Source organism: Ursus arctos, unplaced genomic scaffold, assembly GCF_023065955.2.
Source record: "Ursus arctos isolate Adak ecotype North America unplaced genomic scaffold, UrsArc2.0 scaffold_34, whole genome shotgun sequence".
NCBI classification, from domain to species: Eukaryota; Metazoa; Chordata; class Mammalia; order Carnivora; family Ursidae; genus Ursus; species Ursus arctos.
Genome location: NW_026623030.1, coordinates 28,939,368 through 28,951,814, shown reverse-complemented (window position 1 = coordinate 28,951,814; position 12,447 = coordinate 28,939,368). Strand labels below are relative to the sequence as shown.

At 47.2% G+C, this 12,447-nt stretch overlaps 1 protein-coding gene across 1 annotated transcript in view; it reads left to right on the top strand.

Moving 5' to 3' along the window:
- TMEM132D (transmembrane protein 132D) overlaps positions 1-12,447 on the top strand; it is a 544,075-nt gene that overhangs the window by 136,510 nt on the left and 395,118 nt on the right. Inside the window, exon 2 of the mRNA XM_048221636.2 lies at positions 9,966-10,854. Coding sequence (XP_048077593.1) covers positions 9,966-10,854 — 889 coding nt within the window. The remainder of the gene's footprint in view (positions 1-9,965; positions 10,855-12,447) is intronic.

Below are 12,447 nucleotides of genomic sequence, written 5' to 3'. Positions count from 1 at the left end.
TGATACATTATTATTAACTAGAGTCCATAGTTTACGTTAAGATTCACTTTTAGTGGTATACATTCCGTGCGTTTTGACAAATGTATAGTGACGTGTCCATCTTGATAGGAGCATATGGGATACTTTTACCACCTTAGAAGCCCTTGGTGGTCCTGCTACTTGATTATCCCTTCTTCCCTTCACCTCTCCCCCTGAGCTTCTGGCAAACACTGATGTTTTTCCTGGCTTCATAGTTCTGCCTTTTTCAGAATGTAATATAGTTAGAATCAGACACTATGTAGCCTCTCCAACTTGGCATCTTTCACCTAGCCATAATCCTATAAGGTCCCTCTATGTCTTTTCATGGTTTGATAGCTCATTTCTTTTCAGCACTGAATAATTCTCCATCATCTGGATAGACCACAATTTATTTATCCATTCATCTACTGAACGATGTCTTGGTTGCTTCCAGTTTTGGCAATTATGAATAAAGTGGTTCTAAACATTCAGGTGCGGGTTTTGTGGTGAACATAAATTTTCAGCTTCTTTGAGTAAACATCAAGGGGCACAATTGCTGGATTGGATGGTAAGAGTATGTTTAGTTTTGTAAGAAATTGCTAAACTGACTTTGAAAAATGGCTGCACCATTTTGCATTCCCACTAACAATGAATGAGAGCTCGTGTTGCCCCACATCTTCACCAGCATTTGCTATTGTTGGTATTTTGGATTTTGGCTGTTTTAATGGGTTGGAAGTGGTTATATATACTTTCATTTGATATTTAGTTTGTTGTCATTTTTTTTTTAACTTTAAGCTTGACACTGCACTGAACGTTCTTAAAACATAGACTTTCCTGGTCACTTCCTTATTTTTTCATGTCTAGGAATAGATTCCAAGGGATACAATGAATGGGAGAGAGAAAGGGAATTCCAGCCTTCTCTTTGATACTGTCAATCATCTCCAGGCAATATGGCCCCAGATATGCTTCTTCAGGAGCCCTGGTTGCCAGTGGCTGAACTCTAGGCAGCATCTTTCATTGTGAATTAAAAACCATAGGCCAAGTTTGAGAGGCAAAATATTTCATATTGAACATGACTTTTATTTCTATTTTCAGAATCTGGTAATAACAGATCCCGTTGTCCTTAATCTCATCTAAGTGAGTCTTCCACACTCTCTGGAAGGTCAGTTGCAATTGTGTGTTCACTAATCTGAATGGTCAGGCATTTGATTGTGTCCTTTAGGGAGGCAGATCTGTGACTAGCGTGCATATACACACATACATGTACATATGTGGCACACATACATACAGTTTCTTAAATTTAAAACTGGTGTAGTGGTTCTCAAGAATGATTTTGCTTCCTAATTAGGTTTGCCAGATGGAGCAAATAAAAATACAGACTGTCCACTTAAATTTGATTTTCAGATAAACAATGAACATCCTATGCAATATTTGGGACACACTTACACTAAGAAAAGTCTTCATTGTTATTCTGAAATTCAGATTTAAATAAGTATCCTGTGTTTATCTTGCAACTATACCCTGAGGGGACGTTTGGTAATGTCTGGAGACATGTATGGCTGTCACCACTGAGCAAGGGGGTCTATTGGCATCTAGTGGGTTGAGGTCAGGGTTGCTGATAAATATTCAGCAATGCACAAAACAACTTTCTGCGATGACAAATTATCCTCAGTAGTCCTGGCTTGAGAGTTCCTGATGGAGAGTTGAGTTGCTGTTTCATTTCCAGGCTTTTGCATTTAGCTTGTGAAATGTCAAGACTGACCAGGCCTGAATATGAGTGATGCATATAGCTCCTCACTGCCTCTCCCCGTCTTAGACTGCAGTCTGACTTGAGTGGCCGTGCCACCCTCCACCCTCCACCTCTGCTTCGTTTGCTTCATGGCTCGCTGCTGCATTCAGTCATGTTGCATGGGCTCATTCCTGGTGTTTCCAGTGTGTCCCTCTCACCAGGATGTCTCCTCCTGGGGATAGAGACCTTGTTCCTCTTGCTGGAGCCGGTTTTCTCAGCACCTCTGACAGCGTCTGTACACCTTTGCGGTGCACGGCACTCCGAACATACAGACTCAGGAGTGTGTCTTGCTTTTAAGATAACTTCACAGCCTCCAAGCACGTTTCCCATAACAAATTATTCTTCAAGTGAGAGTGCTTCTCATACTTAAATCTACACAGGGGGCTGCTGCCTTTGCCATCGGCTACCTCCTTCAGTCATCCCGCCCCTTTGAGAAGCGGCAGCAAAATACCCGTTTCCTGACTCATTCAAGGCATGAAAATGTGCTTGAGAAATGCAGACAGATTCCCCTCTGAAACATCTGAGACAACAAATTCAGGTTTTAGACGCCAATCAAGAGCAGTGCCTTCAAAGGAAATGTGTTAATCTCCGTCTCGGGACCTTTCTCCTGTATTCCCAGGGCAGTGCCAGGGGGATAGGGGGGTGTGCAGTTCTCCACAAGTGTCTCTAAAAGTCTCCTTGTGTTGACAGAGATCCCAGAGAGCAACTCCTGTGTTTTCTGGAGCTAACAGTTCCTCACTTGGTGAGTATGTCATAAGCCCCAAACTGTCCAGTTCTGTGCTTGGTCTGGGGGCCTTGCACGTGTCACCTTCCCAACTTCTGAGCAGTGGCAGGTTCTTAAAGCCCTTTGTCTGTAATCCATGCAGTCAGTGTAGACAGGTTAGCATGAAATACCTCACATAGTGTCAACCTAAGTAATAATATCCATGATTCTTGGACTTGAGGTGTGAATTACATTGTTTCCCATATTCGTTAAGAGAGATACCAGGCTTACAATTTTAAAAATATGATTTTCTGTGTGCCACTGGGAATTGTCAAGCATGGTGCCCTGGCTCTCCTGCCACATTCTGGGAAAAGTATGATTTCACATGGAAAGATGACCAAAACAGGGCTGGGTCCTTGACTTCTTCGTGGAGGGTCACATGATGTGGTGGTAAAAGAGCCGGACTATTGGGTCCAAATCACGTCTCTGCCACTTACCACCTGTGTGACTTCAGGCTAATAGCGTGACTCCCTGCGTCTCCATTTCTTCAGTGTAAAGTGAGGACGATAAGATAGCACATGAGGTCACTAAGAGTAACAGGGTCATCCGTCCTTCCAGAGCATACAGGACAGTGTCTGGAACTATGGAAGCATAATTATTACATAAGTAACTTGGTGGGGTAAATAAACTCACTTAACTGCAGTGCAAAGCAGAGTTTGCTGCATAGCCAAGGAGAAAACCAGAGTCAAGTACTGCATATGCGTGGAGACCCCATTTGAGTGGGATGAATGGGGTGGGTTTCTTAGATGTCGAGGCCCCGATAGGCAATGTTCTAGGACAGATGGCAATTTTCCTGCAGAGATTTGCTGTGAGGGAGAGGCCATTATAAGAGAGAGGGAGAGCAGCAAAGGAGGGGCCATGGAGGTTGTATTTGGTGAATGACCAGCAGCCACTGAGACTGGTGGGAGTGGAGGTTAAGTGTGGTGGGAGCAAGACACTGAGACTGGGCCAGGAGGAGAGCAGTAAATGCCAGGATGTCGTGAATGCTGAGCTGTAGGGTGTGAATTTTATGTGGGAGTCATTGAGAAGCTGAGGAAACCTTTTTAAAGTTAACAAGATGGACAGCAACAAAGTGATAGGATCACAGTGGAATGTGGGGAGTAAACCCCCAGCGTTCAGACCAACAGGGAAATGTGTAACGGTTGGCTCTGGCCGGAGGCAGGGAGGGTGATACCTGATCTGTAGGGTCTGCCAATTTCCGTAGTGGATCCAGAGCCTGGAGTCACCAGACGTGGGGCCGGAAGGAGGTGTGGGGTCAGCTCCTGTTGCCTGTCCCGTCAGCACCAGCTTGCCACCCATCACACCCACCTCAGGCTCAGCACGGCACTATCGTGCAACCTTGGCCATGGTGTGGGTCCCTTTGACTCTTGGTTTCCTTATCTGCAAAAGAAGAAAAGCATGTGAAACAACAGATGTGATGCTTTCGATGATTAAAAGACAAACACAGGAAGGCCAGAGGTCTCACCTTGGTCCCCAGGGCAGCGTTCCTGCCTCTCCAGCTGCCAGAGGCTGCCTCCGTCCCTTGGCTCGTGGCCCGTTCCTTCAATTCAGAGCCAGCAAGGAGTATCTTCTCTCTCCTCTGACCTGCCTTTCTCGTATTAGGGTTCTTGTGGCACACCTGGATAATCCAGGGTCATCTCCCCATCTCAGAATCTAACTGGATCACATCTGCAGAGCCCCCTTTGCTGTGGAAGGTCACATATTCCTAGGTTCTGGGGGTTAGGTTGTGGATATCTTTGGGGGGGGTGTTATTTAGCTTATGAGAGTGACCATAGATGACCACGTGTGTTGGTGTGGGTCTGTGTGTGCCTGTGTGCATAGAGCCGTCTGTGTGCATGTTTATAATAACGTATATGTGCGTGTGTAGGAGTATGAAGAGAAGCAGAGAGATGAGGTGGTAAGTAGGGGAGGATTTGGAGTCTAGGGTGTTTTGTTTTTGAAGTTTGCATATACTGTATTTCGAAATAGCATTATTTCAACGTGATATGTGAAACATTACAGTATTTTTAGTATTGAAACGAGTTACCCAGTTCACAAGGAGGAAAAGCTGATGTAGAAGCTTGAGGGAGAAAGTTGCTGGAACTTAAGGATTTTTTTCTTTTAATTGAAATGGGTTTTTGGTGAGGATTGTCAAGGAAATGGACCTTTTATATATATGTTATATATATATAATATAATATTTTATACTCAATATATATAATATTAAAATATACATTTATACCAGTAAACCTATATATATGTATATATATTATATATATGTTATATGTAATATATACAATAGGCACCGATGGGTAGCAGATTTTAAGTCACTGGCCCATTTGCTGCAGGGGAGACAAGACGGTTCCTTTCTGCTGAATTCTCTTTTCTTAGTGGAGTGCAAGCCACCTGCTCAGAATGTGTTGGGTGTGGGGTGGGGTGGGAGCTATGGATGGACTGTTGATTATTCGTCTTTGCGTAGGGTAACTATCTGTGCCCAGGAGTGGAAAGGAGCAAGGCAAGTGAGCTGAGGCAGTTAGGGACTTTGATTTGGGTCTGTCCTCTTGCATACTTTCAAATCCAGATTCCTGGAGGCACATCTCAGTCTGTGGCTTTCAGAATTTTCTGGAGTCCACAGCTTCTTGTAGGGCACAGCTCTCTGTAAAGTCATCCTGTTCCTGCCTCTCCCCCACCCCCACTGTTACCTCTCCTCACCCCTGAGGCTCACTGACCTTGGGCAAGGTCACAGCAAACATGAGTGTCCACATGGTTTCCCCATCCACCTCCCTCCTGTGGGCTGTCTGCCGCATCCTGGGGCTTTGTTGTTCTAAACGAGTTGGACTCTTCTGCACCGTGAAGGGATCTTCGTTTGCTCTGCAGGGAAGCGATCTCTTCAAGGATATGTAATTCTATTTGTTTTTGACATTAATAAATGTCTCGTCTAGTGTTACCTGGCGACAGATTGTCTCTACACTTGTGGTGGGTGCAGCATGACGGACAGGCTTGTCGAATCACTGTTGTTACACCTGAAGCCAACGCAACATTGTGTCAACTCTTCTTCAAGAAAAAAATAATAAAAAAATGTGTTCAGGAAAGATCTAAAAAGGTGGTGCTCTGTGTTTCCTTGGAATTCGGTGAAATATTTATTTTTTTAAATCAGGAATGTTTTCTTTTCTCTGCTATCTTTACATGATGCTGCTTTGGGGTTTTTCTGGTATTTTCCCAAGAAGCCCCATTATCTGTGTTGAACAACCGATGTGTGACTCACATGTTGGCAGCCTGGCCCCAGCCTTTTTTATTTCTTTGTCTTTAACATTTACCTTTAGGGAAAGCTTCCAAAGTTCCCTGTCTCATTTGATAAATTCAATTTTCTGCTTTTTCAAATCTGTTTTATTGCCTCTGGAGCCATTTTAAATCCCTTGCGTTTAATCCTGCCAGATCTTCTTCCCTCTTAGCCTTTATTGCATTATAAGTAACAAAGGGCCTGTATGGTCTGGATCGTCGAGGGCTTGAAAGTTGCTCTGTGTAAAATGCACTTCCATATTCTTCGGTAAATATTCTTCAAAGCTATATTGTTCCTCTGCCTCCTGAATGTCTTCTTAAATGTTTTTCTTTGATTTTACAGCTTTTGTGTATAGATCCATTCCTCTTCTGCTTTTTGTTTGTTTATTTGCGTTTTCTCTTTCACTCCTCTATGAGGGTAGTCTTGCAGGACAATTTCCCTTCATATAATGGAGTGTGTTCCCCTCGTCCCAGGTTTTCACTCACTCCGATTAGCGTTCACACCAAGCGTTCACCTGGAGGGGCCTCTGATCCCGCGTTACCGTGGTGTGCCCCTGTGGCTTGTAGCATGAGCCTTGTGAGGGTACATCAGGCTTCGATACTCCCAGCAGGGGACCCAGGGCTCCAAAGCTTCTGTGCTCTGGACTAGGTTAGAGTTGACCTGGACCCATCCCAGCAGCACAGGGAGGTGACCTCACACCTCCTGTTCCTTGTTAGCAAGACACCCTAACTCTTTGGGGCTTTCCGTGTATGTGGCCAGCCAGTCTTACTCTTGGGTCTTTGAACTCAGCTCATTGCAAAAATTACCCGCCAGCCTCAGGAACATCACCAGGTGGGCAACTGACCACGGGGTACACGGATTTTGCTCTTAGAAATACCAGGGGAATTTCTCGCAGGCTGCCTGCTGTTTTCTTTTTATGACCTCGTGCTCAGGGTTGCCAGATTTATCAAATAAAAATACAGAATTCCCCAGCGACATTTGAATTTCAAATCAACAACAAATTTATTTGCTTTCTCTTATACACATGCCCCTGTAATGTTTCCGTTTATTGGAAATTGAGATGTAATTGGGTTCCTGTATTTTATCTGGCAGGATTAACCGTGCTGTATTTTTTGCATGTGGCGTTTGCGTCCCATGTGACCTCTCAGGAATCCCCGTGGTTCCTGCCGTCATCCTGGACTTCATGTTCAACACAGGTGATGATTCTTTACCTGCTACCCCATCCCCTCAGGTACTGCTTTCCAGTTGGCCCAGGGAAAAATGTAGAGGTCGGTGCTCAAATTGCCATCTAGCCCATCCATCTTTCTTAAAAGTATTATTTAGGGAAAAAATTATGTTTTCAAAAATGCTAAAATTAATATAAAATATCTCCAACGCCACTAAATTGCTTTAAGATAGGAACATAGAGCTTTCCTTCAAATTAGCGTTTAAGGCCATGGCATCGAAATCAAATGTAATTTTTTTCTTAATGGATTATTAATTGCGATTTACTGGTTATCTGACATCTTCCTCATGTTTATGTAGAATCGGTTTTTGTAGGTTATAGGAGCTGCCCCTGTGGGGATTCAGGGGTAATGAGTTTTGCTTCTTAGTCTGTTCTGTGCATTTTGGAACAGAATTGGCATTATTTTTGCGATTTGTTTAAAAAAAAAGAATAAAGGAAGTATAAGTAAATAACCATGAGCTTTAGGTCAACTTGGAGCACTTTTAAGCAATAAACATTGAGGTCAGATACCAGGAAAAAGACAAACAGGCCATTAGAAAGCTGTGCAAGAAAGCTTAGAAATTATTTCCCTTTCAAGGATGTTTGCAGTGACCCCCTATTGCTTTCCCGAATAAAGTCAGAGGACCCATGGTCATTGTCCTTGGAATATGTAATTGGTTGCACAATTATGTTTGGTGTCCTTAAGGAGTAGGGGTCTGGTGTTGGACAGAAGAGTTCTCACCGTCTTGGTGTCTAGCGTGGATGTTTAACTCTCTGCAACCTGGTGGTCTGGTTTTGGCAGTTTCTGGAATGAATTGAGAAGCTGGTATGAGACACCTCAAGGCAGTTGTTCCGAGGAGCGCCAACGTGTATTTTTGAGAATCAGGAGACACCATCTCATTGATATAGGTCTTTTTGGGGATCTCCCTGCATGGAGAAGCTTCTATCTTCCTTGGCCCCAAATCACTAAACTTACGTGGAACTCTTGATGCGGTCGAGAGATGGCAGAGAGAACACAGTATCCAAAATCCTGCTGTAAAAATATAATCTGCTCTTTGTAATATTAATGTCATAATTCTTTGTTGATCCATCCATTCATGCATTTATCAAGTATTTATTGAGTACCTGATATTTTCCAGGTGCCTTCCTAGGGACTGTGAAAACATGTTGCAAAGGACCCAGAACCAGTCGTGGGAAGCATTCCAGAGAAGTGACTTTATAATACCACCCGGGGAGTGACAGGGATGTGGCAGAGGGTGGGGAGAGGGGACCCAGTGAAGGGATGAAGCATTTGGTGCAGAATCTTAGCAGAAAATGCACCCCTGTTCTTTGCTTTCACTAAAACTCACATGGGCAAGTACAGGGTTATACGAAATAGGAGTCCTGAGTGATTTCCAGAAAGTTTAAAAAATGTAATCCTGTCAAGGAATGAAGTATCTGGTTATACCTGTGATATTTTGATTTTTGGGAAAGAAATTCCTATTTATTAGGTTAAACCACATGGAATTGCTGCTCGGGTCAGTCAAAACAGCTCACTTCTCAGCAGTTTCAAATGGCTCAGCACCACACAAACCTTGGTTGCTTCCTTAGGGTCAGTCTGGCATGGGTAACGTGGTAATGCCACTGAATGAAGGGGGTTCTTCCCTGGGGGCTGTGTGCACACTCGGGACGAATGTCCGACTGGCAGCTCATCCAGAAGTGGCGTGAGTGCAGCCTGGCGCCCTGTAGTGCTGCAGCTGGACGGGGCTTCGATGGCCTGGTCAGGGCCCTCACTCTGCACACCAGCCCGGCGGAGGCCAAGGGGTTCAGCGACTGGCCTGTCACCTGGGAGCATGTGCGGCAACGCCGTGCACAGGACCCCGTCTCTGAGTTCTTTGCTTTCTCCTCCGCTCTCGGACAGCCGCTGGGGTCCAGACTCAGGTGGGCGTTTTGCATCAGAACAGGTGTTCACGTGGGCCTTTGAAGCAGGTTGGCACAGTGAATGTCAGGGCCCGAGTCGCTTTTATTGCAGAATAACCAGAGATAATCACATGGCTACTAATGAGAAGGGCTTTGTACGACTTGTGGAACTTTGCCTAGAAAGTCAGCGTTCCCAAAGCCAATAATTTCCATTTCTAAAACCCGTTAAATTGGTCCTTGCTTTGTGTAATTTCTATGTCTGTGTTTTTCTTACAGAAGATAAGGCACGCTGTAAAAATAGCAGTTTGGTTTTGTTTTTTTTTTTCCTTCCCTCCCGATGGAGGGATATGTTCAGTAGGGAAAAAAAAGAATGCCTTTTGTGCTCTGGGATCAAAACAGCTTTCAGGGAGATGTGGCTGTCATGAAAAGGATGTGTTTCCTGGGGACGTGGGGTGTGTGCCTTACACACTGGGGCCCGACAGGACACAGTGAGGTCCCCTCCCAGAGAGCTCCTCGTGGCACCTCCTTCCGGGCTGTGCGTCTGTCAGCTGAACCCCGAGGGGCGTGTGTGGTGTCCGCGTGATTGTGAGTGCCCGTCTTCATGTACCTTCTCCCCGAGTCCTTTATTGGACCCCGGGGACCGGAGTGTCCTTACGTGTAGCGCGTGTCACAGGGGGACGTGGAACAGAGGTCAGGTGGAGTGTGGACGCAGAATCAGCGCCCTTGCTGAGACGGTTGTTCCTGCTCCTTGTCTCAGTCTGTCTGCTGGCGTTAACGGGACAGCCTCCTCTGTCCGAGGCCAGCGTGCCCTTAAGACTTCCCTACTCCCGGGTGATCTCTCCTTTTAGCAAAATGAGCACGTCATAGGCATAACCCCACTGTCAAAACAACGTACTTAGTGTCAAGGGAGTGGATCGTGTAAGAAGTTTTGGAGGCAGCGTTGCATGGTTGGGACAAAGATGGCAATGGGCAACGCGGGGGTATGAAGCCGTCGAAAGTCCTGTTAGCACTGGCCTGGGTTCCTAATGCCTGTGCTCCAATTCCCTCCCGACAGTGACCGAAAGCCGAGGGGTCCTGGAGAGCATCCAGAGGTTCTCCTTGCTGCCCACCTACCTCCCCGTGACCTACCACATCCACAACGCCGACGTGTCCTTCTTCCTGAAGGAGGCCAACCAGGACATCATGCGCAACTCCAGCCTGCAGTCCCGCGTCGAGTCCTTCCTGATTTACAAAGCCAAGCGGCTGCCCGTGCTCAACGCCAGCTACGGGCCCTTCTCCATCGAGCAGGTGGTGCCCCAGGACTTAATGCTGCCCTCCAGCCCCTTCGGATTCACCAACAAGTTCTCCCTCAACTGGAAGCTGAAGGCGCACATCGTGCGGGACAAGGTGTACCTGAGCCGGCCCAAGGTGCAGGTGCTGTTCCACGTGCTGGGCCGGGACTGGGCGGCGCAGAGCCCCGGCGAGCGGCTGCCCTGCCTGCGCGTGTTCGCCTTCCGCGAGACCCGGGAGGTGCGGGCCGGCTGCCGGTTGCAGGGGGCCCTGGGGCTGTGCGTGGCCGAGCTGGAGCTGCTGGCCGCCTGGTTCGGGCCCCCCAGTGTGGTGGCTGGGAGGAAGAAGGCGCCCGGGCCGCCCGAGGGGAGCCCCGTGGAGCTCTACTACTCCGTGCAGCCGGGGGACACGCGCGGGGACTGTGCGGGCAGCGACGTCAGGAAGGGCAACGCCATCCGGCCGGGCAAGGACGGGCTGGACGAGGCTGTGCCCCACTTGCAGAGGATCGGGAGCGTCTTCCTCTACCAGACAGGCGGCCGACCGGCGCTGAGGGAGCTGCGTTTGGACAGCAACGTGGCCATCCTGTACTCAGCCCGGACGGCGAGGCAGGGCGACGTGCTCACCTTCCCCGTGGCCGTGTCCCGGAACTGCAGTGCGGATCGCTTCACGCTGAGGTGAGTCCCCGGGGGCACCTGTCCCTGCGCCTCCGGGGCGGGCGGGGCCTCCAGACCCCCACTCTCAGACCCCAGGAGCTGCGTTCGCGCCTTCCCAGGTGCAACGCCTTCTAAATGTCACAAACCCCCTGGTCAGGGTAAAATGCAGAGAATAGTTTGCTCTTTCCCAGTGGGCACTTCGGTGGTAAAGACATTCTGATTTATGGGACAGTCCAGACCCCCCCAGAGCAGCCGGGGGGACGCGGATCTGCGCCCTCAGCCTGAGCGTGGGGTCTCCTCAGAAGCTTGAGGAATGCGAGGGTGGTCCCGCCGGGCCCTTGGCGCATCGGGGAGTCAATAGCTCACAGTCCAGTCGAGTTGCAAATGGGATGGCAACAGTTGTCTGAAGGAGAGAGGATACAGTTTTGCCAACTCAAATCTATTCCAAGCCTGTGAGTTCTAAGTAGGATATGGTCCCAACCTCACTTAGTTTGTTTCTCTCTGGAAATAGAACTCAGTGTTCAAAATATAAAAGAGCACAACGTGTGAAGAATATACAGTAGAACTTGTCGAGTAGCTTATATAAGAATATACCAAAGACAAGACATTTAGGAGTACTGTGCACTTTTGGGGGGAAAAAACGGGTTCGTTTTCACTTTAGAATGTAACATGTGAGAGAGCTTCCTTGCCTTGGCTTGATGGGATTTTCATGAAACTGTTTTCTATTTGTTTCAAACACAAGACAGTTTTGCTGCACAGGTGCTCGGGCTTCCGTGTGATTGGGTCACGAGAAGCATCCTGACATTGTCACCCAATGCAGAACCTTGATCTCACGTGCCACGTACAACATCCACGATGACCCCTGAAGATAGAATGTTTCTGTACGTGAGACATGGTTCCTATGTGGTTTTTAAAGTTCATGCCCCGATGGTCAGTTCTCTTGCCCTTCTCCACGTGGGCTTCAGATCTGCTTTTTCTTTGTTCTCCATTTTCCTTTCTCTCTGTTTTTGTTAACGGGTGGGGGAGTTTCAGAAAGGAATCATTCTTCCATTGTACCTGGCACATTTAAGCTTTCTGCTGATTGTGACCTTTTAATCTTAACTAAAGACACAGAAACTCATGTACAGCATTAATCTACTGATTGAACGTGGCTGATTCTTGGCAGGTACCAACCTTTGGCTTGGGCTGATCTTGCATCAGGGGATTGACCCCCGGGGATTTAGGCCACAGAAACACATCTGCGGGGCTGAGGCCTCATTAACTCTCCTTCTGTCCTCTGGAATCAGCCCTGGATTCAGCTGGTCGCAGACCTTCTGCACGGTCTGCTGGCTTTGTGCTCTGCTTTTCTAGGATTGGAAAAATATATAGAATCTTCTTTGTGGCGATGATACTTATGTAGGGAACTGTTTTGCTGATAGAAACCAAAGGTTTGGAATAAGGGGAGCTTTGTTCTTGCATGATTTTGGACCCTCTGCCATCCTGTAGGTTTGCAAACTGCTGGTTGTTGATTTCCTGGACCCAGGGTGAAAACCCCAAATCTCCTGCAGTTTTAACTCTCCAGGAGATGATATCTGCATCCAGCCTTTTGGGGAGGCAGCTTGTGTCCTACTAAAC